Here is a 24,225-nt window from a genome sequence, read left to right as displayed (position 1 = left end):
TCTAAAAATGTTTGCATTTAAATGCTTAGACTATTAAAGCCTTTCCATTAAAAGAAATGAGCATTTTAAATTTGAAACTAATTGCTCATGGTTGATTACACTTGCCTACTTCTATGTTGTGGCTTGTAATTTTAAAGGATCTTATTTTGTCATTAATTTCACAGTTAATGCATTTCTTAATTATCCTTTATTCACATCAGTGCTATAAGAACAGTCAGCCTCTAAAAGTGCTAAAATATGTTTGTATCACTTCCAGTTACTTGTTAGTATTTACACTTCAAACACCATGACTCATCTGAAACACATCCATTTGTTTTCCACCTTACATGTTTCCAGCTCAGTACTTGCAGATTATCACTTGCAATATATAGAAGGCTGGGGAAGACACTAGATAATGCATTGGCAGAGGCCTAAATTAATGAGCAGTATTTCACTTTTGTTTAACATGTTCCCATCTGATAGCATTTTCGGAACTAGGTCTTGGCCAGCCAAAATTGTTGTTCCAGGCCTTTAAAATATTCCCAAATGTATCATGCAATAATATTTATCCAACCATCTTATTCAAGTAAGGTGATAACTACATCATCATCTTTTCCTTGCCAAAGCATTTCACCTTCAAAATCAACTAGGCCATGCTTCCTTGCTCTCAGTAAGACACCTACTACTTTATTGGATATAGTCACGTATCTGTCAAATAGATGTTTAAACGTTATTCTCACATAGCCATCTTGCCCCCGCTCTCCAACACTACTTATGACCAAGCATAATTCTTCCACTTCTTTGCTTATGTGTGTGTGAGCATCTTTTCCTCTCTGCTCTGTTTTGGAGCCTTCAGGGGGACGGCCATAAGCTGGGTCTCCTCTCCCAGTGCATAAAGTTAGTGGCTTGTCACTGCTGAACGGGTTCCGTCTCTGATAATCAACATGATCCTCTGACCAGCTCTGCCAGCCTCTTTTTAGTTCTCCCACAGTGCCACAATGGGTTCTGGCTGCTTTTGTACTGTGCATTTTGCTCCCCTCCATGTGTCAAGGAAATTTTGTGGCATATCAGCTGTGAAGACAAAAAAAACCCAGTAACTTCATTTGGTTTAACCTGTACAATATATCAAGGCAATAAAGGGTCGCCACATGAGTTTATTGCTACAGAAACAAGTCTTAGGACACCTTAGGGTGTAATCTTTAGGGAGGCTTACAAGTATCCCATCTAGTATCCATTTTAGCTAGATGGGTGATTTTATCCATCTAGGAAAGGCTCTAGAGAGGGGGAAGAAAGGAGGCTGGGGACAACTCGCAGCCCCATGTCCCTAGTCTCTCCACCCCCAGCAACAACCCCTTTCACCCCCTACAAGTACATGTTTGTGAGCTCATAGCAGCAGTTAGTGTGGTTCTTTCCACGCTCGGAGCAGAGCAGCGGGAGTATAGTTTTCTGGCTACGTGCCCAGAGCCAGGAAACCAAAATATCTTACCTCCGCCCAAACACTGTCTAGGGGGCTTAGGATTACTCTCAAAGTTTAACAAATTTTACATACATTATACTTGCCTTTTTTTCCTAATAGCAATTTTTCATAACATACACTATTTCATCAGCCCAAGTTCTTCTATTTTCATTCTACATTTTTATGAAGTGAAAAAGAAAACAGATCAACCTATATTAGCCTTTAGACAAATTTAAGATGCAAACTTATGCCTATTTAGACAGAAAAAGGGAATACTGGGAGTTTTGAGACTTTTTTTCGGTATAAACATGCATAGCATTGCTCCCTTATGATCTTAGATTCCCCTGTCCCTTTGGAAGAGCTGTCATTTTCCTTCACCTAAAATAAAGCTAGTTGGCACCATGATCCTTTCCACATTTATAGGAAAATCCACTCCAGTAGAACTTGCTCCAGTGCTCAAAGAATGGGATGGGGTGGGGTAGATGCTGTCCCAATTCCTAGACCTATACACATTCCACGTTTTAGGTGGATATAACTGAGTCTGCCCTAAACATCCCACTGCTCTTTTTCTCCATTTCCAGCATGGACTTGACCCCAAGTAAGTATAAATGGGTTACAGTTCAATCCTATGAAAATATTTATGGGAAAGTATGTCCTATTCTATTCAACAGTGTTTTTAAGCATGCACAGGACCACCAAATGAAGCATAAAATATTTGTCTTTTATGAAAACTATGCACACCAGGTACATAGTTTATTTTCTGCAATAAACTAACAAGGGTAAGTTGTTAGTCTATTGTAGAAAAAATAATACAGTCTTGTGGTATCTTAAAGACTGAAAACAGTTTCAGTGTCATTCCAGAAACTCAAATAGTACTACTGGAGCTCTTCTGAATCTTTCCATTGCACAAATGGAACGCACAATGGATGCAAGTAGTTGTGGAACCATTTGCACAATGGGTTACTTGAGCAGAATTGTACAACCGGCTGTACAAGTACACTTGTGCAAACATAACTTTAGTTAGGTTTTTCTCTTGCACATAGTGCAAAACCTAGTTTCCAGTAGCACAACATGATTTGTGCTAATGGTTGGATACTGTCCAAAGGAATGTATTCTGGCAAATGTTTTCATGGACTATATTACCAATGTAATCTGATACATGGAGTGCTATGGAGAGCTTCAGGTTTATATATAGTACATATGGTAGGGCCCAAGGGGAGAATTGAAAACAGGTCAAAGAAATTCTGGCTGGGGTGTGCTGCGAGTTGTAGGACTTTTTCTTCCTGTCTAAACATATATAGGATTGCACCCTAAATGTAGAAAGTACTGACAGTGACAAACACATGATTAGCACATTAATAACACATATATTGATTGCCCTTGGTAAAATAACTACATTGATGTACTTACACAGGGGTACTCTTCTCAGTAAGAAAAATGTTGTTTTCAACATTGCAGCACACCAATAATTCTGTTTGGCCTTGGCCTGTTTGATGCGGCAAGCACCTCGCTTGCTTGAAGCTATACAACCAATCGGTATAGAGTATTCCGCTAATCCTTGCAAAAGGGTGGAGATTTCTTCCGAGAACTAGGCATTTTTTAAGGTGGAAAGAACTGCCTATAGATAATATTCCACTAGATATAAAACAGCAGAAAACGAAAAGTGTTTCCCATATTGGCTTCTTAGTGGTGTTTATAATAAATTTAATGTTAATATGCAGAAAATAGAAAGCATGCAAGACTAGCTAAGCTGATGGGTGCTTTGACATCAGATGTTAACACATTGTAAACATATTCGGGGTGCATGAACCAATGAAGGCTCAAAAGATTTTTTGAGGGAAAGCGTGTGTTTTACATGTCACTGTGGAACTTATTCATGATAAGGAACCTGTCCAATTACAATAGATGCTTATTTGGGAAACTGAATTTTTAGGTCTAAGAACTCGAAGATTTCAGATTCGAACCTCAGAAGCATTATCGTTAGAAACTATCTCTAACTATCTGGGTAAAAACAAGCCTCCTTTTATATTTCTGGCAGGCTACAACTAACTTCAAACTATAAAGGCTTCTCCCACGCGTTTAATCCTAAAAAGGCCCTGTGAGCTCAATGGGACTGACTCCTACTATTTGCCTTGGAGCCCGTCCCTAAATGTATCAACTTGGAAACCTCTTTTAAAGGATTGCACATAGCTTATTACAAGCAAGGCAGCTTAGGAACCGAAGACTACTATGTTTCCCTCCTGTAGAAAGAAAAAAAAGGATCGTTACAAAAAGGATGTTTGCAGTTCTCACCATTTACCTACAGCGATCGCATTCAGACGTTCCTCCTTTTCTGGTCCCAAAGCAGTTTCTCTGCTCCGCCCCTTTCCCTGTGGTCCCTTCGCATCATTCCTCCGCCCCGACTGGGCCGCGCGCATGCGGGCGACGGAAGACAACGAGCCGAGGCGATGGCGTTGCCGAGCGTGGCGCTGACGCGATACTTGCTGCTGCTGGCGCAGGAGAACTTGGAATTCCGGCTGCCGGTGAGTCCCAGCTGCCAACCGCGAGAGCCGCTTCACACCTGGGCATTCCCAGAGGCGGGGGGCGTCCGCGCGCGCGGGCCTCGCTGCCAATGAGGTGCAGCTGCTCGTGGGCGCAGCCACCCTTTTGCCGTATTTATCTCCCGCCTGACAGACAAGAAGGGTCTTCCTCCCCTGGCGGGTGGTGGGATGGGGGAGCCCGTCCGTCGGCCGGCCGACGACTCACACATTTTGGTTTAAGGCTGTTGTCGGGTGTATTGCATTGTTTCTGGAAGAGCAATAGGCAATATCCAACGTTAGCCCTACTTAGAGTTGACCCATTGAAATGAATGGGATATAAGTTAGTCATGGCTATCAGTCCCCATTAATTTCAGTGTATCTACTCGAAGTAGGACTACCATTGAATACTACCCATTGATTCCAAGGGCCCCGTAGCTGGTATACAGGAGCGTGTACAAAAAGCGGTTGAGGAGTATGGAGCATTTCCGCACACACATGCAGATGGCTCTGCAGAAGAAAAACATGTCCACTAGCCCAGGGTCCACAAAGCTTCAGGGTTGCCAAATCGACGTTGGTTTTTGTTTTGTTTTTTTCCTTTTTCTTTACTAGAACCCCAAGTTCTACCAACCACAGCTTGGTGGAAAAGTTATATAATTAGACTTGGAAAAGACAATTGTATATCTTTTCCACCAGGCTGTGGACTTCTGAGCCCAGGAATTTGGGTGAGTACCTCTCCTACAGGACTTTCTCACAAAAACGCACTCCTGATTATCCAAAGCTTTCAGCAGTTTCTGGAGGTGTAGCAGACTTTGTGTTAATTTGCTGCAGCAAACAACAACCAGCCAACAGTCTTCTGTTGCCCCTCAAACAAACACGTTTATTAAGGCAGGCATAAACTTTTTTGTGGATCTGATGAAGTGGACAGTGTCCATGAAAGCTTATGCCGTAATAAATGAAATGTGCCACTTAGCCCATCAGTTCTCAGGATATGGCATGATGGCTCTAGATCAGTGGTTCCCAAACTTTTTCAGGTCACCGCCCCCTTGGTTCCACAAACTCATGCCCAGTGCCCCCTACCCTACACTATAAAAATCATTATTCGGAGTAGCGGTTTTCAACAACCCACTAAGGAAGATAATAACAATAAAATCCAAAACAGTAACAATTAATTGAATATTTATTCAAAATCCAGTTACATTTTTTTAGTTTATTCAATTAAACTTGATCCAGTGATATCATCTTTTCAAAGTTTGATAGTCATTTAGCAAGAATATTAGATACCACATTTAGTAACTACGGTAGGATAGAATACCTCACTATTCTTTAAATTCTTAATGTGATGAATGGGCTTTATGAAGTGATGCCAATTTCCCAATGTCTGGTTTAAAGTCACTTAACATGAGTCTTAAATCACCACGTTAAGTAATCTGGAGTCGATTTCTTTGCTTGGAGAGAAGTAGGCAGACCACACTAAAACCACATTCCACCAAATATGATGTTGGAAATGCAACCAGGAGCTTCTGAACCACTCTCCATAGTGCAGGATAGCGGGGCACACCAAGCAGGGGATGTCTCTTCATTAGCATTTTGGTGCTTTTGAAACATTTCAAATCATCGTTAAAAGGACTCTTATTAAAAGGTATTAATATATGTGTGGATTCTTCCCCTCTATGGCTTGGGACCAAACTATCTTCTCCCATAAAAATGTCCCTGGGTTTCCGCTTCTCGGAAAAGACCACCTCGAGCACCCCCCTGCTGCCCCCTTGCCTCTTAACAACCCCCTATGCAATCCCACCGCTCCCGGGGGGGGGGGCAGTACCACCCACTTTGGGAACCATTGCTCTAGCTGATGGACAAGCTGCCAATCCCAGCTTGAGGAGGGAGTGTAGACATGCCAGATGCATTGGAAAAGGGAGCAGGTATCTCAGGTCAAACACTGTGTCCAGATTTCTTCATACAACAGGTTTTTAAAACCTTGTCCGTTGATGAAGTGTGCTACAAAAAAATAAAATAAAGAAAACAATGTCCTTAGATGTCTGTGCGATAAAAGAAAAGATTTTTAAGGAACCTGTGCTCATCACTTGCCTTAAAAATGCAATCATTGGTATGTATTGGCTCAGGCTAGACTCATTATTTAGTGCAGAGTTTTTCCATTGTATGTATATATGCATGTATTTATGTATGTGGATTTCTTTTGTTTTCTGGGCTTTTTCATACATTGTTTTTAGAGTCTATCTTTTTTTGTACATGTTAAAACTGAAATGGGCTTATTCTAGCCAAAGTTAAGTGCCTTTCAGGCTGCAATCCTATGTATTCTACTAAACACAGTAGAGGTTATTTCCAAGTAAATATGCATAGTATTGCCCATTCAATAAGAAACTTCTCATCAAAATCACAACTATGTCTGGATTGTTGCCACTGTGTATAAAGCAAGTGTTTTATAAGGACAGAAGTCTAGGGAAGCTCCTTGTTGTCTGCAGTTATCTATAGTGCCTAAGGCAATAATAGCCACACTTATATGGGAGTAAATCCCAGATTAAGTTCAATGGGACTTACTTTTGAATAGATGTGCATAGGATTTCACTTTAAGTGATTTGGAACCATAGGCATGCACAACACGTTTCATTAGGATGTGCACACAGGGAATTAAAAAAAGAAATCCCTGCGTGCACATCCTAATGAAACGTGTTGTGCATGCCTATGGTTCTAATGCATTTAAAGTGAAATCCTATGCACATCTATTTATAAGTAAGTTCCATTGAATTTAAAGGCGAACATTTATTGAATACTCAATCATAAAGACATTTTTATTCATTTATTTATTAAGCAGTGTAGACACTGATGCCCTGCTCTGCTCTTGGCTTGCAGGTGAGGGGTGGGGAATGAGGAGACGGTCCTCAAGCCCCAGCATTGGTGGGGCTTTGTCGTGACACTGGTTGGAGGAGCGGCTTATGAGGTGATATTAGTGTTCGGGGGCCCTCGTCCTGGCCTCTTCGAAGCACGGCTCCTGGCAAAGAGGCTCCCAGCAGAGTGATCCCGTTTTGCTCCTGCTGCCAGAGCAACAGTGCACTGTGAAGGATGGCAGCAGTGGAGCGGTCGGAGGGGATCTGGAGGACCATTCCTGCTGTGTCTGGATCCCTACTCAATGGTCCCTCCAATTTGGCACTTATTGCTTGAGACATTAGGGTGTGCCTGGGCACACCCAGCTCACCTGCTGTGCATGCCTATGATTGGAACACTGGTAAGTTCTGACTGTTTGGTAGAGTGGCTCTAATTGTGGCTTCCCTGAATAAGTATTTGTTTCATAGTAAAACAATGGACTTGATTTAACGTTTTAAGGTATCAGCTAAACTACGTTTCTTTTCCCAAACCATTTAAGTATATTTGTTCCATAATTTTTTTCTCCTAGGAAATAAAGTCTTTGGTTTCCCTCTGTGGTGGACGATTCAGCAGTCAACAGGAGCTTAGATTAAATGTAAGTATTAAGCTCAGATTAAAACTTCCAGCTCTTGTAAGCTTTAAACCATTCACCAAATTGTTTCATGAAATTTGTATTCTAAAGCCAAGCTTAAAACTTAGTTGCATCATTCTATAAGTGCTTCAGATGGAAGCAGACCATGGAGATGTTGTTCTAGATGCATTGTGGATATGATGATGTAATGTTTAATATTAGAGTATAGGGTCACTACCATCAAATAATTTGAAAAATGGAATGCAAAAACAAGGACATTTTATTAGAAACCCTGAACACTGAATTGTAGTTTGTGTTATGACTATTGTATCACTGTTGTGTGAGAGCATCTCTGCTCAATAGGTAGCTGATAGACTTGAGTAAGGAAAACATTACCTTTCCTCATTCTTATTGGGCCTGTTCAGATGACACTTCAGGCTCTGTAGTTAGCAAAACATGTGGCTCTCTGGGGTTAGCACTAATCACAAGCTGGGTTGTCGCACATAGCACTTTAAGCCACAGTTAGAGCTGCTGACCCTGCTGCAGGCGGTCTGACTATGGGTAGTGAGTGAGCAGGGTTTAGCAAAATGCATCGCACAAAACACCTTAAACCTTGCTGCTTAACCAAAAGCCTGAAGCAGGGTTTAATGTGTCTTCTGAACAGGCCGCATCTGTTTGTTCATTGCCCTGAGAAAACAGAGGAGGGTCAGAAAAAGATTATTCTTTGTGCTGTCCTTTTTTTATGCTGGTCGGTACCTTGATCAGCCCACTAAGTTCAACAATGAAGCCTTAATCGGCCAAACACAATGTACGGATGGGTTCCTTCCCCTTTTCTCTTAACCTTTCATTCATATCACCATATTATAACTTCTTATGTGACAGGAGCCCTACAATATATACATAAGATATGATGGCATCTGTTATTTGAATTACTTGCAAAAAACATACCCGTGATATAATTATTATGTCTCTCTATGGGTGGGTTTCTGCAAAATTAAGAATCCTCCTATCCCTATTTATGAATCAGTGAATGAATTTTGTGAAGTTCAAAAATTGTAAGTTACAAATTGTTTTTCAAAATCTGTAATAGAAGTTGTTTTTCCAGTAAAAGGCCCCAGTGAACACTGAAATTTACTTCGAAGTAAATATACATGGGCTTAGACGCTTACAGCACAATGATGTGCACATCTGCTGAGAAATATGACCCGTTGAGCTCAGTAAGACTTACTCCTGGGTAAGTGAGTATAGGGTTGAAGCCTAAAAGTGCTGAATTTTTTTCAGCCTGTTTAATGTATTTCCCCCAAACTATAGCTGTAATCTACAGTTATGTGCATGCAAGTCTCATGGAATTCATTGGATTTATGTGAATGTAACATAATTCCTATGGATTGCATTCTGTCTTTTTAGAATGCTTCTTTTTTCCTCATTGACTTTTGTACTTTTATTCTGATCTTAAAAGGCATAGTGCCATCTGCTGGAAAACACCTTTTTCCTTTCCTAACCAAGCTATGAAAGTAGACAGAGTATGCAGGTCACAGAACGAAATGGTGTATCGTTCCCTTAAGTGTAGTTCTGCGCCTCTGCTGTAGTTTTTTCTGATGTACCCCCACTGGGCTCCCACCACTGCCTGTTCGTTCTCATTTTACTCCCCATGATATAATGATTATGTCTCTCTATGGGTGGGTTTATGCAAAATTAAGAATCTTCCTATCCCTACTTATGAATCAGTGAATGAATTTGTGTGCTATTTTTTATTTTATTTTTTGGAACATTGCTAAATAACTTTGAATAGCCAATCTGTATAAATGAGAAGGAACTGTAGATATATTATTTGGCTACCAGCCCATTGTTGTTTGGCTTTTTAATAAGCATCATTATGTTTTAAGACGTGCATCAAAGGACTTGTTCACACACCATGTATCTGCTGTAGGAACTAATACCTTGTGCAATATTTTGACTTCTCACTGTTTGTGCTGGATAGATGATGTATTTTTTAGCCTTTCCAAGGGAAACCTGATTTCCAAACCTCATCTCTTGCCAAATGCTGCCAATATATCTTGCAGCGACATCTGTATATAATTGTCCCATGGAGAATCACAGATTATCTTGTATATTATGGGCATCAGTAAATGGTATGGAAGCAGTTTCCATCTGAGAGAGAGCTAGAATTCTACCCCAGAGTCCAGCTGTCCTCTTTGTAACATTAATCCGGGTCTGAGGTAGCAGAATAAGTTAACAGATAAAAGACACAAAACAAGTAACTTGAAGGTCGTAGAACCTTCTGTGGAAGAAACCAATATAGTCTGAGCCTGACTTCAATTGACTGTACAAAGCCATCAATCTTGCCTTTCTGTCCAGCTGCAGCTGCCACCTCCTGTTCTGGCTGGCGAAAGTTAAGAAAGTGTTTCACTAGGGTGACCACATGAAAAGGAGGACAGGGCTCCTGTATCTTTAACAGTTGCATAGAAAAGGGAATTTCAGCAGGTGTTGTTTATATGCATGCAGCACCTGATGAAATCCCCTCTTCATCACAATAGTTAAAGGTGCAGGAGCCTGCCCTCTTTTGTATCTGGCCACTCTACCATAGCTCCTGCAGCTTTAACTGTTGTGATAAAGAGGACATTTCCTCAGGTGCTGCATGCATAACAATGACACCTGCTGAAATTGCCTTTTCTATGCAGCTATTAAAGATACAGAAGTCCTGTCCTCCTTTCCATATGGTCACCTTTTCATAATGCCCTTTCCTTTTTCTTCCTGAACAGTCCCCATTTTGGATTCTTAGCCTGCCTTCAGAAGAGATGGCAAGAGGTCTGATGAAGCGAACAGTATGTGCAAAGTAAGGGTGATGCTTTGTAGCAATACATTGAGTTCCATTGCTTTCCCTGGAGTAAGCTTCCATTTAAGTTTTTTCATCCCCTTTCTCCATCACAGGGGCATGGCTCTGCCTTCTGTGCTGAAGCAGCAATTGCTGTTGGCACCACTGTTTGCTCCTTGTGCTGCATTCTAAACACTGCCAGCCGAGAGGCAGTGACTAATGCAAGCAAAGCTCATGAGTTATAGTAGAGGAATTTCCTATTGCTGTTTAAATGAATAGGCTGGTCATACAACAAAGGGCTAAAGATAAATGCTAAATTGTGTGTGCGCGCGCACGCCTGTGAGTGTGTTTTGTGGTTCATTGGCACCACTTCGTTAAGTTTTGTTTCTGATTGATATTGCATGTGGTCACCCACGCAAAGAATTCTAGTGTTAATTTTTCACTGTTCAGGTTTCACTAGTGCACTGCACAAGCACCACTAAACTGAATAAAGGTTGCACATGTTTGGTAGATTTCACCCACATCTATTCCATAGTTACTTGTGTTAGTTCTATTGAAGTAGGTATATAAATTCCATTCTGAAATGACTGAGTTTATGAGAATGTTGAATCTGAAGATTTCTAAGTGAACTATATATGTATCCTCTTGCTGGATGTAACATAACTATTATGACACTTTCAGATCTATATTTGAACTGTGGGGTCATGGGAAAACTGCAGAAGAGCTGTATTCTTCATTGAAGAATTATCCAGGGGAGAAAATGGTTTGTATAGGATAAATTGTTTTGTTTGGGTCTTTTGAGAACGTGTTACAAAGTAACAGCACATTACACCTTGTCCTAATCAAAACTCTTTGATTTGATTTAGAGCCCATATTTACAGTCCAACTTTACATACAAAATAAAGGTTCATGTTTTTAACAAAACATTAACACAAGAAGAGAAGATTCAAAGGATAGATGTAAGTATACAAAATCTCTTGAAATAATTGCTTAAATTTGTGTCCATCAATAGAGTCAATATACATTAGTCCTACTTAGAATAGACCTGTTGAAATGTTTGGGACTTAAGTTAGTCATAACAAGCTCATATCTTATTTATTTCAGTGAATCTACTCTAACGAGGATTAACATTAGATGCTACTATTGTAATGCAAGATTGTATGCACATCATGTTGTTGCACCATTTACTCTGAAGTTGGTTATTTATAACCTGGGCAAGTTGCTATCTGTCTTTATGGTATCATAGATGTAAGGTGCAGTTAACCCCACCCCCAAGCATAAATATGGTGCGCTCTAGGACTGCCTTTCTGCCCTCTAATTCCTTCACTCTAAACCCAGATGGGTGGGAAGGTGGTGGTTGCTCAGTGATGAAAGACTGTCACACAGCACAATCCTCAGACATTTACTATTTTACTTTACTATTTCTATGCATACTCATAGATTTGTATAATGTACCAAGAGTGTTTCCTGGGCTAAGATCCGGTGGCCCTTGGCTCAACCTAAGCTTTCCCTGCCCCTTCTGGTATATTCACATTTGCCTGTAGTGAATTACCTGTGAATTGCATATGCACCTACAAACAGACTTCTGGAAATGAATAATAAAAATGTATATTGTTTGGTACAGGATCCAAAAGTGTCATTAACAGGCAACAAAGCTTTTGACTTGGCAGGGTGGAGGTAGGCGCACCTGTTTTGAATTGTCCACACTTTTGCTAAAGACAGCGGTTTGTTTTCTGTTTCTGTTGTAATCTGGTTTGGCCAGGAGACAGGACTGGACAGAAATGCCTTTTATCTGATTCACCAGTTAAACCAGCTGCAACCCTTCCTCCAGGATCAGGTTCTAACCACAATCATCCATGCCTTGGTATCCTCAAGATTATTGCAGTGTGCACTTAGTGGGGCTGTCTTTGAATATCCTCTGAATATGTGACAGTGTGGATTGCGCTTGTTGGCCTAGCTATAATCATGAGCTGAGTGGAGAGATTCCATTCTGGATCACTCACTTCATGTTGGGTCAATTCACATGGGAAATAAGCCACCATGGCACCTGCTACCTATGCCAGTTGGATTCCGCTCGATGTGGCTTGTGATGTCATCCAAACCCAGGTGGCATGGCTTGTTTGGGAGGGGCAGCAACTCTCAAATAATCAAACATCAGCCCATGGGTTATTTGAGGGTTGATGCCCTCTCAAACAAGCCATGTCGCCTGGTTCAGATGACACGGCAAGCTGCACCAGCGAGGGTAAATAAAGATATCTGGCTGGCATGTGACTGGGCCATGCAGCAGGGTTAAGAAGCCACTGTGGCTTGTTAACCATACTGTGATCATGCGAACTGGGTCCTTGGCTTCCAGGTCCAATTGAAGGAACTGGTGATTCATTTCCAAACACTTACATTGCTTAGGGCAGGGGAAATTATGTCAACCCAGGGGGCAAATTCAGTTTTGGATAAGCTCTCAGGGGCCGCATTCCAGTGGTGGGAAGGTAAAAGGAATGGAATCCGAAGGCAAAAGTGGTCAAGCCAAAAATAAAAAAAAATACCTGTGTGTTGTAGGTTAAATCTCTTACTGCCAGTAACTAAGTCTTAGGAGAAGCATTCAGCCTTTTAGAATGGGGCGGAGGGGACAGGGGAACTGCACAAAAGCTGGGAAATCCCCAAACAATTGGTGGTTGGGAAAAGGGGGGTGGCCCCAGAAGAAAGGAAGTGACCCTCTGGTGGGTGGGGCTGGAGGGCCAGATTGGAGCCCTGGGCCTGAGGTTCCCCACTCCTGGCATAGGGAAGGAGTATCTGAGGAAGGGCCTTCTCCACACAAACCTTTTCATCCCTACATGTCATCTAGGGAGGCAGTATTTGTGCTGTGTCTCATCTTCCAGAATAAGTACATGGAGTAGGTTATAGAGTAGAGCGTGATTAGTAACGATGCTTATGGAAGAGCCTCTGCAGGAAAACTTAGCAAAAGTCTTCACTTTTTGCTCCTTAGTTAAGCTGTTTGTTCACACACACAGAGAGATTTATTTAACTAAGTAGTTGGCTTTGTCCTGCCATTATTTTAGTTCTATATGTATGCCACCTTGGCTAGCTTGTTGTTTAGGCATTATATGAACAATATAATTGTATACAATTTTAATCTATTAATACTTCTCCGGTAATTCTTCTGGCTTAGTAGGTGGTAGCCATTTTATGCTTCAATTATTGATATTGTTATGACTTGCAGTACTTCTGTTATTACAAAAAGAAAGCAACAAAAACAACTCAACAATACCATAATTGTTGGTATTATGACAGAGTGTAACATAACTGTTTTTATTCGTATGTTTGTTCCTCTCCTCCGTTAATACAGTCTCTAGATTTTTTACCATTTGAAGGAAAGGTGAATTTAAAGAAACCGGATCACTTATTTTGGTTTTTAGAAGATTATGGGATGGATCCAAACAATATTCCAGAACAGCCTATTGCTTTATATTTTGGAAGATGGGTGAGTAAATGATTACCAATTAAATAGCCAGCTTTTAAAATACCAAGAAAAAATAGTTACAGTGTGAGAAAGATTTGAAAGTTCAGAGTAAGTGGGAAGTAGGATAGAATTTCGTCATATATTTTTCTATTTTATTGATCACTGTAAACAGCGTTGGGCATAAGGCAGAGAATATACTTACATGTGGTGCTTCTGTGATACTTTTGACACAATGCTACCAAACGAACAGGGCTGGCCCAAGTCATTTTGCTGCAAAGAGCAAGACACCCCCACCCCCACCCCATGTACTGGCCTGGCAGATGAATCTGTCTCCAACACCAATGATTCTGGGACACCATCCTCCACTGCCCCTGAAGATGGCAAGCTGATGGAGGGTGTGCAAAGCAGGCCCTGTGGCAAGGCCAACACCTTGCTGCCACCTGAGGCAACTGCTTTACTCTGCCTAATGTCAGGGCCAGCCTTTCAAATAAAATTCAAGCCCATTATAGCAAGCATGGGCAGGAAGCAGACTACAAATCAATTGTGGAGCATCTCCTGGATGCTGGATTCTTGCAGCCATGTGGCCTTGGTCTGATTCAGCAAGGAACTTCTTAGGTTCTTGAGCAAGACTGCCTACTCAGGACCATTTAATACAAATCAGTTATACTTAAACTGTTAGCGAGAATGCCAAAGTATTACAAAGTATGCTTTTCAAATTGTAAACATCTTGGTTGAACTCAGGGATTGTTGTAAAATTAAAATAGTAAATTATTTTGGTCTACGGGCCTCCAGTGTCACCCACAAAGCATTCCAATCCCTGCTGCCTTTAGAAATTTATTAATATTAACAACAACAACAATAATAATAATAGTAATATATTGAAAAACTTTATGGCACTAGGTTCTCTTTCTTGTTCCTGAACCTGTCACTGATCAGCTGTTCAGTGAGCAGGAAGAGAAGGACAGAGTTGCTTCGTGGACCTGCCCAATCTTGTTCCACCCACACAGACTTTTTCCCTTTGCTCTCTATTCACTGTCAGACTCTAGCCTCGCTATTTCTCTCCCCTCAACCTCTTTCCTTTCTATTTTTCTCCCTTCCCCATCCCTAACCTTCTTTCTCTCTCGAGCCCCTAGCCTTGCTCTTTCTCTCCCACTCATCCATTTATCTTGCTGTTTTTCTCCATTCCCATCTTTCGCCTTGCTCTTTCTTTCTCTCTGTTGCTATACTTTGCTCTTTATGCCACTCAGCCTTGCTCTTTCTCTCCCCTCTACCTCTATGTGTTGCTGTTGTCTCTCCCTCCTGGCCTCTAGCCTCACTATTTGTCTCCTGCCACCTCTTTCGACCAGCCAGGGTCCCACAGCTGTGATTCTGTGACTAGCCACATCCTTTGTGGGATTCATTTTGTGGTGGTGCCCACAGCAGTTTCTCAAATTCCCAAATCTGTCCACAGATCCGAAAAAGTTGGATACCAGTGGTCTTCAACTGGTGGGTTGCAATCAGTCCTGATGGGTCGCAGCAAACCTGTTGCCACCATGTTGGGCAATTGTGAAATTGAGAAAATGGGTCTCATGTTGCATGTTGGGAGGCTGAGGTGGGTCTCAGTCTGGACCAGTTGAAGACCACTGGTCTAGACAGCATATTAGAGTGTTGCTCATTTTATGTACTCAATATTAGGACCTGAAAGATTATGTTTTAGGGCAAAATTCCAATAACCTCAGTTGTTGCTATTGTTGGTTGTTGTTGTTTTAAACAATGCTTAGTAATCAAAGTAAGTCATTTCTGTTGCCCTTCTCTCTCCTCTTGCCGCCCCCCCCCCCCCCCCCGGTATTCCATAGATTGCCAGTGGACAAAGGGAGCTTATTGAGTCATACAGTGTAAAAAGGAGACATTTTATTGGGAACACAAGCATGGATGCCTGCTTGGCTTTTATCATGGCAAACCATGGGAGAGTAAAACCAAATGATGTTGTGTTTGATCCGTTTGTTGGAACAGGTATTTAGGGGGGCAGGGATTGAAAATGTTTTGGCATACTGTCTGTTTATGTTTAATGTTATGTCATCAAACTTGTATCTCTTCAGCTATCCAGCTCATCCTGATGGCTATGGGCTACCTCCAGTATCAGAGGCAGTAAGCCTATATACACCAATTGCTGGGGGACATGGGGGGGAAGGTGCTGTTGCACCTGTGTCCTGCTTGTGGGTTTCCCGTGGGCAAGTGGTTGGCCACTGTGTGAACAGAGTGCTGGACTAGATAGACCCATGTTCTGATCCAGCATAACTCTTCTTATGGCTCTTCTTATCTCCCTAGATTCTGTCTTTACTGATAATGTAGACCAGACTGTAAAAAGACTTCTAGCAAGTTAGAAGCAGTTGCTTTTGTTAAGATTCCATTTGTAAAGAACAAAGCATAACTTATCCAAATACGGAGCTCCCAGTTACCCAAATCTGATGTATTCCCCTTTCCCTAGGCTCATAGCTTTTCAATAAAATCAGTGGTTCTACCACAAATATACATTTTACTGCATGGGTGGAGGACCTCCAGCCCGATGCCTTATCCAGACTAGAGATTCTCCATCTGGCCAACGGAGCCTTCATGGATTCCTCCATAGGGTGGGAGAAGCCAGTGGACAGCAAAGCAGGTTCCCGGAAGTCCAGTAGTATCAGAGGGTCTGGCCGTGCTGCCTGACATCATTTGGCCTGCCACACCAATTTAGTTGTCTACCTTATTTTACTGCTTGGCCCCATGCAACTACCAAGGAACCTTCAATACAGTCCTTGTTGCCATTCAATTTCCATGGCAGTTCATGTGAGCAATCTTTGGTGTTGAAGGAGCAATAGAACCTTTGGCATCCTCATTTGCGTACTCAAGAATTAGTACTGTAGCCTCTATAGAATCTAAGCAGTGGGGCATTAGGGGTCAGCGAGAAGAGAGGGAATGGCTTTTACAGTTTTCTCTAGAGGACCAGAGGTTTCCAGACTAGCACTCTGTATTTAATTGCCTCTGTAACTATATGGCAATCTCTGTTGCCCTGCCCTCTATCTATTCAACCAAGGTATATGATGAATGTGCAGGCAGGACTTGTGTGACAAAGGCTGGGTTAACACAACACAATAACTCACCATGGGTTATCATGTTGTCTGCGTGCAGCACTTTTTTTCCCCTTTTTTTTTTGCAGAGTGGGTTATTGTGAACACAGCACGTTTTCTGCTGGGTGGGTTGTTAGCCATACAGTGTGGTTTATTTTTCTTGAACAAGACACCTTGAGAACCCATGGCTTGATGTTGAGTTGTTCAGGGTGGTTAACAGGCCACACTGCATGGTTAATGAGAAACTTGTATAAAATGCGCTGCATTCAGACAACACCATAACCAACCGTGCAGAAAAAATGCTGTATTCAGACAACACAATAACCCACATTGCAGAAAACGCACTGGGCTTGTTCAGACAACACACTAAGCCTCTTGCAACAAATGGTTAGTAAGCGTGTTTAAACTGTGGTTCACATGACATGCTAAGCCATAATGTTTATCTCAAAATGCTTAACCAGTGTGGCTTAGCATGTCGTCTGAACAGGGTTACAGAGTTCACACAACATGATAACCCACAATAATATATCTTGACATCAGAAAAACTTTTGGCAAACTGCCCCATGACATTCTGATGAGCAAATTAGCTAAAAGTGGGCTAGATGGAACAACTATTAGGTTGATCCACAGTTGGTTACAGAATCGGACTAAAAGAGTGGTTTTCCCGAGTGGTTCACTGATTTTAGGAATTATGCAGGTTTTCATATCTTTCTTTAGTTTGAACTACTTGGACTTAAGGCAGTTTGAAGGATGTTTTGAAAAACAAAAAGCACATATGTAATTTTTCTTTTTTAAAAAATTGTAATCTTGCTCCCAGATTTGTATGTTCAAAGTAGGAGATAGGCTCTTTTCAACACATTATTGGTAGGTTGATAGAAAGCATATTATTTTCTTTCAATAAACTTTCTGATGTATCAGTAGGGGGCGCTTTTATCACATTTATATGGGTCGTGTAGAAGAAGTGCTTTATGAAATACTTTTTATGTGAAATAAAATCTGTTTCAAAATAAGATAGATAGCAAATATTAAGTTTGACATAAAGAGAATTTGAAAGAATTTGTACTTCGATGAACAGGGAAAGTTTTTTGTCAGAAGAGATCAAAAGTTCAAGGAAAGAAAGGTTGTGAATGGAGCTTCTCTAGGTCAGCTAGGGCAGGGATGAGGAACCTGGACCCCTCCACAGGTTCCAACTCCCATCAAACCCACCACAATGGCCAGTTAGGATGTGAATTGTAGTCCAGCAGCATCTGGAGGGCCTTGTGTTCTCCACTCCTGCCCAAGAGTTTTATGTTGAGCTGTTGTTAAATATAAGATTTGTGTTAGAAAAAAATAATTTGTTTAAATTTATAGCCTGCCATTCATCTTATGGTCACAGGGCAGGCTCCATATATAGATAGATATAAAATAAAACAATATAAATCTTAAAACTACAATCAAAAGCTTAATCCAGGACACAAATTAATTTGGTACACAGCTTTACCACAGGAGGAAAATAACACAATTTCATATCCTGGTTGTGCTTTTTATATTGTATTTTGTATTTGTGTTTTTAGACTGTTGGTTGTTTTATTATGCTTTTCATGGTTTTAATTTTTGTGAACTGCCCAGAGAGCTTCAGCTATTGGGTGGTATGAAAATGTAATAAATAAATAAATAAAATCCTTCAGCCACTATCAAAGCTGATTCTTCAGTTGGTGACAAAATGCATAAATGAAGGTGCCAGATGCATGTCAGAGGGGAGGGAATTGCACAGCTTTGGGGCCACCACAGAGAAAGTCATTTCATGTGCCGCCACCTCTGAGGGGTGCAGTATTGATAATAGGGCCTCTCATGCTGATCTTAGCACCTGGGCTGGGTAGGTGCTCTTTCAGTTATCTGAGACCCAAGTTGTTCTTGCTGTTTTCCTTAGTATTAGTGATATAGCACAGTACTCGCAAAGCATATGAATTCAACAGTTGTTAATGCAGACAACCCATTTTTAACTCTTGGATGACAATGACAATAGCTTTGTCTGTGTTACAATGCTAAAATTATCTTTTGGCCTTGGAGTCACCATTTGTTTATGCAGAAATTTGTAAGTTTGGTTAAAGGGGGGGGATGAAAATCTCTTAAACAGACACCTTTTAAATTTAAAAAATGGAATAGATAATAACATACTCCTGGTTCAAATCTAACTAAAGTTAACAACTTTCACATCCTGTTGTTTTCAGTGGGATAAATTTAAGGACATGCACCCTCTCTTGTTGAAATCAATAAGTTAAAAGTGCTCAGCTGTGGCTGGAGCATTACTTTGCAGAAAACTTTCGAGAACCTCCTGTTGCATTATTTGTAACAATACGAAACTCATAAAACTCTGTTTGTTGCTGAATGTTGTCCACTACATCTGCATTGGATTGTTCCTTTTAGAATACACCACTGTCTGGAACTTTTTAGCTTTTTCAGAGATTGCCTTTTGAAATTGAAGGCTACAGGCCTGTACTGCAGACAGATCCTAAACTATTTCAGTGCTAATGATCTCTTGCTTCATCAGTCTTCTTTGGCAGATCCCTAATGCTAAGGTTGAGATCCTAGTATGAAAGTACCTCTCTTTTAACTTTCAACTAGATGCTTTTGTCTCAAAATTATCTTCATGAAAAGGGAAGATGGTGAAGAGAGAAAAAAGTTTGTGCATCTTAACATTTTAAGGACAAAATTAATTGCTAGCTAGAAATAGAAATAGGCAGTTGCTTGTGGTTTTTAGGATTGTTGTTGTTTTTAGCAAGTCTGGCACACAGCTGGTGTTTGTTTTTGTTTTTATATCCAAATGTCTGCTGTATTTCAACAATGTGACATAGTCCTATGCATTTTGCTGTTGTATTCCCAAATAGTTGTATCATCAACTACACATTTGCCTCCTTTCTTTGTCTTGCAGGTGGACTTCTTATAGCCTCAGCCCACTTCGGAGCATATGTATGCGGGACAGATATAGATTATAACACAGTACATGGACTGGGTATGTTCTTTTCATTACATAGCAGTGAGAGTGTAATTAAGTAGCATATGGTAGCAATTTAGTGTATTGCAAAGCGTCTACCTAATCTGACAAAAGAATCAAAGGTTTTCTTGCTCAAGCTTTGTCAGAGCAGGGCCATTTATTCATCAGCCACACAAAAACCCACCTCTGTAATCTTAGTATAGTTAGTTATGATAAACAGGCAGGTTTACTGCAGAAAGGAAAATGCAGGTACTCCAGATACTTCAAGTGAGAGAACCTTGTGGTTTACTCTTGACTCATATTAGAGTGTAGGAGGCTATTCACATATGCACTCAACATGAAATTATTGATAATGGTCAAAGGCTAGCCCTTTTCATCAGTTTTGAAGAATGTACTCAGTTGTTTGCTTGTTTTTAGCTTTTTACATTTGCAATATACACAATCCAAAGAAAATTAGGTGTGCCCAACTCATGCTCATAATGCCTTGCACATAGTGGAATTTCCTTTTTGCATGGTCCTTTTGCCTTATATTAAGAGGAGCTCTTACATCTTCTGCTGGTATGTTGTGTGACGACACAAATATGGAAGGAAGGATGGATGAATTCCAGTTTTGCATGTTACCCAAAAAGGAAGTGTTAGTTGTACTTCTATTGCTGTTTGTTTAAATGTGCAAAGCTATCCTAAGAACTGTGGCTGTAAGGGTTTAAAGATATCCAAGTGAAATAGAAAAAGTTGCATTTCTTTTCTGTTTTCTTGCCCCAAGTCCAGAATTGTTTTAAGTTTCTTGAATGAATTACAGTAAGAAAGTAATACCATCAGTGATTACTCTAATGCAATCTGGCATGAAATTGAGTTGATTTTCTTCATTTTTAGGCAAAGCTAGCAGGAAGAACCAAAAGTGGAGAGGACCTGATGAAAATATCAGAGCCAACCTTCGCCAGTATGGTTTAGAAAAGTGCTACCTTGATATATTCGTTTCTGATGCATCAAAACTCATATGGAGGAAGGGGGTGCAGTTTGATGCAATACTCACAGACCGTAAGATGATGCATAGCCTAAAATATGTATGATTCATAAATGCAGTCTGTAAAGATGATAATGGAACCATTTACAAGTTTGTCATATAGCCTACGTCCAAAGTGAGCATTATAACGAGGACATCCAGACTAAAATATGTGCTGACTATTTGCAAGGAGCTAGTGAGCCAGTTGCCCCTCAGTTCCATCTGTCATGAGTTTTTATTTTATTTTATGTAAAATGAAGTCTTGCAAGTCTCCTAGTAATTTGGGACTGCTGGCAGCATAAGATCTTTTTCTGAGAGTAAGCAGATTGCAATTTTCTCTAATTGCACCTCCCATCATAATGGACATAAAGGTGATCCTGTCTAAGATAACTGTAGATGTTATGTTGACATCTGGCATCTCTTCCATATAGAAGCTGGCAAGCATAATAAGTGCATTATAGAATATGGTGGTCTACATTTTGACCACTTCCTACTATCCATTGAATGTAAATTCTTAATGAGTTGTATGGGCTGCTACATTATTTATTTGTGTTTGTCTTCTTTTAAATGTATCTTGAGTATGTGCCTTCTTTGGAGTTCATATCTTATTGTCTTCTGTTTCCCTTTTTGGGGAAACTTCTTCTTTTGTATTTGTTTCTGGGATGACTCTTACCTACATCAGCTACTCCTGATCCATTCAGAAAGTAAGAGTGATCCTTCTGTTACTTAGTGGACTGTTTCCAAACTGAACATTGTTGTTTTTAGTTTATACATTAAGTTACCAGCAATTTGTTAAAGATTTTAAATATTCTCTCTCCTATCCATAAATAGGATACCTAGGAAAACAAAAAATGGCTTAATGGTCAGGGAAGGAAGGGTGTATGCCATTTACTACTGCTGATCCCCTGGACATAAAGTATAACTTTGTGTCCAAGTTGACTTCTGCTTCTGTCCATATTGAACTTTTACTCACTCTGTATTAATTGTTGAAGTTGTTTATGAAGCAATATGCTGTTTTATACAAAACAATAGTTCCCAATCTTTAAGGTCTTTCCTTTGAGTCCATAACCTTTAAGATGCAGTATTTATGGTAATGGACATAGCAGCATTTGGGAGGCAGAAGAAGGTTTTTCAAAAGCAGACATAGAAATTAACTAATGCCCATTTCAATATAAATTAAACACCCCTCTCTCGCTAGTGACTTTGAAAATAATTCCTCAAGGTGCTTTAGGAAAGCCTAAGTATCTTTCAAGGCAGTGACTTTTACACTGTGCATGAATATCAGGATTATGCTATTATAATATCAGGATTATGTTCCATTTATTGCTAAAGAAGAATGTACCGTTCCTACCATTTTTTATTTTCTGGATACATGGACAGAAGGCATTTCTTTCCTAACACAAATAATTAATGCATTGGCAAGGAAGGAAGGAAAAGAAAGAAAACATCATGCTATTTGTTTAGAAGAAGGGGGGAAAGGGAAGATTAGTTTTACAATAGAAAGTATGATCTGTTGTTAGATAGATCATTAGATAGATCATTGTTAGATAGATCATACCTAGATCATAGATCAAAGTATGATCTATGATCTAAAGTTAGAACACTAACTTTTATCATTGGATCAAATGTAAGTTTAAAAGCAATATCTTTAGATGCTTGATGAAAGCATTTAAAGAAACCAAGAGGGGGTGGGGGGATAGAGAAATTTTAAAAATCAATCAGGCCGTAGCCTGCTGAAATAATACTTTGTTTAAGTCTTCAGGCAGACTTTGTAGAACCCAAGCAGATCTCCTGGGCACTGCTATGGAGAAAGCCCTTCCTCATGTCACCATCAGCCAAAACAACAGAAAGAGCATGTGGCATATTAAAGACTAACAAATCTATTATGGCATAGACTTTTGTGGACTAGAGTCCACTTCATCAGTCAAGCCAGATTCATGCAGGAAGAGGGTGGCCCCTTTAAATATCCAGTCCTTAGGTGTATAGGGCTTTAACAGTGATAATAACTTGAATTGGGCCCAAATGGATCTGGAGTCAGTGTAGTTGGCATAACAATGGAATTACAGCCTCCAGAAAGCTCTGGAGGTTCCGGACAGAAAACTCGTGGCTATGTTCTGCACCAGCTGAAGTTTCTGAACATGTTGTAAGTGTCTTAAATATTTGTTCTGTGCAGCTCCATATGGCATACGAGAAGCCACCAGAAGAACTGGCTCACAGAAAGAAATGGCTAAAATGACAGAAAGAGGGTAGGTAAACCTTGCGTTGAGAAAGGGGATGTTTGAATAGAAAGCTAGCTTTGGCTTTAGAAACACTTGCTGAGCATTCTAAATTTCTGCCTAGCCCATGACAAATCTGAAAGAGCTGTTTTAATTACATTGCTTGTATGTAGCACCCACTTTTCAGTGTGGGTCTCATGCTTTTTGGATAGCGTCTTGGATTAGGAATTCAGCTACTACATCACTCCCATATGGAACATAGTGGGGCAGAGATGTTAGCGACAGATGTTAGTCACCCAGTATGTGTCTTGATGTAATCACATGACACTGGATAGGAACTGGTGGAGAAGGCCAGTCAGTAATGTTAGTGGGAGGTTATCGTCTGAATCCGTGTGGTTGTGAGTTCTTTAAAATATTTACAGGAAGACCTGTAAATTGTTTTCAATTTAAACCTGCACAAAACCTTGTTTTGCCATTCCCCACACAGGCTAAGTTACTATTTCCCTTTTTATTAGGAAGCCCAGTTCTAAAAATGCACTGTCTCCCATTACCATCTTGCCCCATCATACACAAAATCAAGTTATATAGCTTACTTTAAACTATATTAGGTTTTTTTTTTATCCTTTCTCTGCTTTTACCTATAGTAACCTATTTTCTTAGCCATTAGCTTTTGAATTTCTGGTGCAGTTTTGGTTCCTCTGTGGCTAGCATTAAACTTTTTGAAATTCAAATTATATCTGAAATGTTTTATTCATATTTCTCCCTCATTTTTTAAATGGTAAGCGACTGTACAAATGAAGCATGACTTGTGCATTTTTAATCTTAAAGTGAGAGAGAGACTTGGCAAGAATACTGGATATTCATTTCTGTTGAATATGGGAAGGACACTGGCTGTTCATTTCTTACCTTATTGTGTAATCATAATGTTAGATCAATGTTCTTTTCACCCAAGGACGAGATCCAAACAGCCCTTAAGCACGACTCCACCATTCCAGCGACAGAGGGTTCAAAAGCGCTTTATTGATTAGTAATCAAGGCCTGCTTTGTTTTTAAAAATATAAATTATAATGTACCTGCTAACAAATAATTATTTTTTAAAAAATGCTACCCAGCACCGAAAATCACATCTCCGTTTCGTCAAATTATCATCTGAGTGACATCCTTTTTGACCTGTTAAAATTTGCTGCTGAATACCTCGTGATTGGAGGAAGATTGGTCTACTGGCTTCCTGTATACAAACCAGAGTATGTATTTATTTAAAAATATGAACGT

The 24,225-nt window shown here is 40.2% G+C and overlaps 1 protein-coding gene and 1 long non-coding RNA gene across 2 annotated transcripts in view; one reads left to right on the top strand and one right to left on the bottom strand.

Annotated features, from left to right (window-relative positions):
* Positions 1 to 92: 92 nt before the first annotated feature.
* On the bottom strand, positions 93 to 2,945 carry LOC134398424 (uncharacterized). The gene is made up of 3 exons (XR_010025414.1): positions 2,846 to 2,945; positions 1,529 to 1,608; positions 93 to 1,050 (listed from the first exon to the last, which is right to left on the bottom strand). It is a non-coding gene; the product is annotated as an uncharacterized LOC134398424 (long non-coding RNA).
* A 905-nt stretch (positions 2,946 to 3,850) lies between these two features.
* TRMT11 (tRNA methyltransferase 11 homolog) overlaps positions 3,851 to 24,225 on the top strand; it is a 28,712-nt gene continuing 8,337 nt past the window's right edge. The window contains exons 1-11 of the mRNA XM_063125723.1: positions 3,851 to 3,957; positions 7,364 to 7,429; positions 10,168 to 10,241; positions 10,902 to 10,983; positions 11,087 to 11,179; positions 13,561 to 13,695; positions 15,510 to 15,666; positions 19,672 to 19,752; positions 20,608 to 20,772; positions 22,911 to 22,983; positions 24,066 to 24,197. Of these exons, the coding sequence (XP_062981793.1) occupies positions 3,883 to 3,957; positions 7,364 to 7,429; positions 10,168 to 10,241; positions 10,902 to 10,983; positions 11,087 to 11,179; positions 13,561 to 13,695; positions 15,510 to 15,666; positions 19,672 to 19,752; positions 20,608 to 20,772; positions 22,911 to 22,983; positions 24,066 to 24,197 (1,133 nt within the window). The 5' untranslated portion in view covers positions 3,851 to 3,882. The remainder of the gene's footprint in view (positions 3,958 to 7,363; positions 7,430 to 10,167; positions 10,242 to 10,901; positions 10,984 to 11,086; positions 11,180 to 13,560; positions 13,696 to 15,509; positions 15,667 to 19,671; positions 19,753 to 20,607; positions 20,773 to 22,910; positions 22,984 to 24,065; positions 24,198 to 24,225) is intronic.

Source organism: Elgaria multicarinata, chromosome 4 (assembly GCF_023053635.1).
Source record: "Elgaria multicarinata webbii isolate HBS135686 ecotype San Diego chromosome 4, rElgMul1.1.pri, whole genome shotgun sequence".
Taxonomy (NCBI): Eukaryota; Metazoa; Chordata; class Lepidosauria; order Squamata; family Anguidae; genus Elgaria; species Elgaria multicarinata.
The sequence above is the reverse complement of the archived record's forward strand: the minus strand, read 5'-3'. Positions and strand labels throughout refer to the sequence as shown.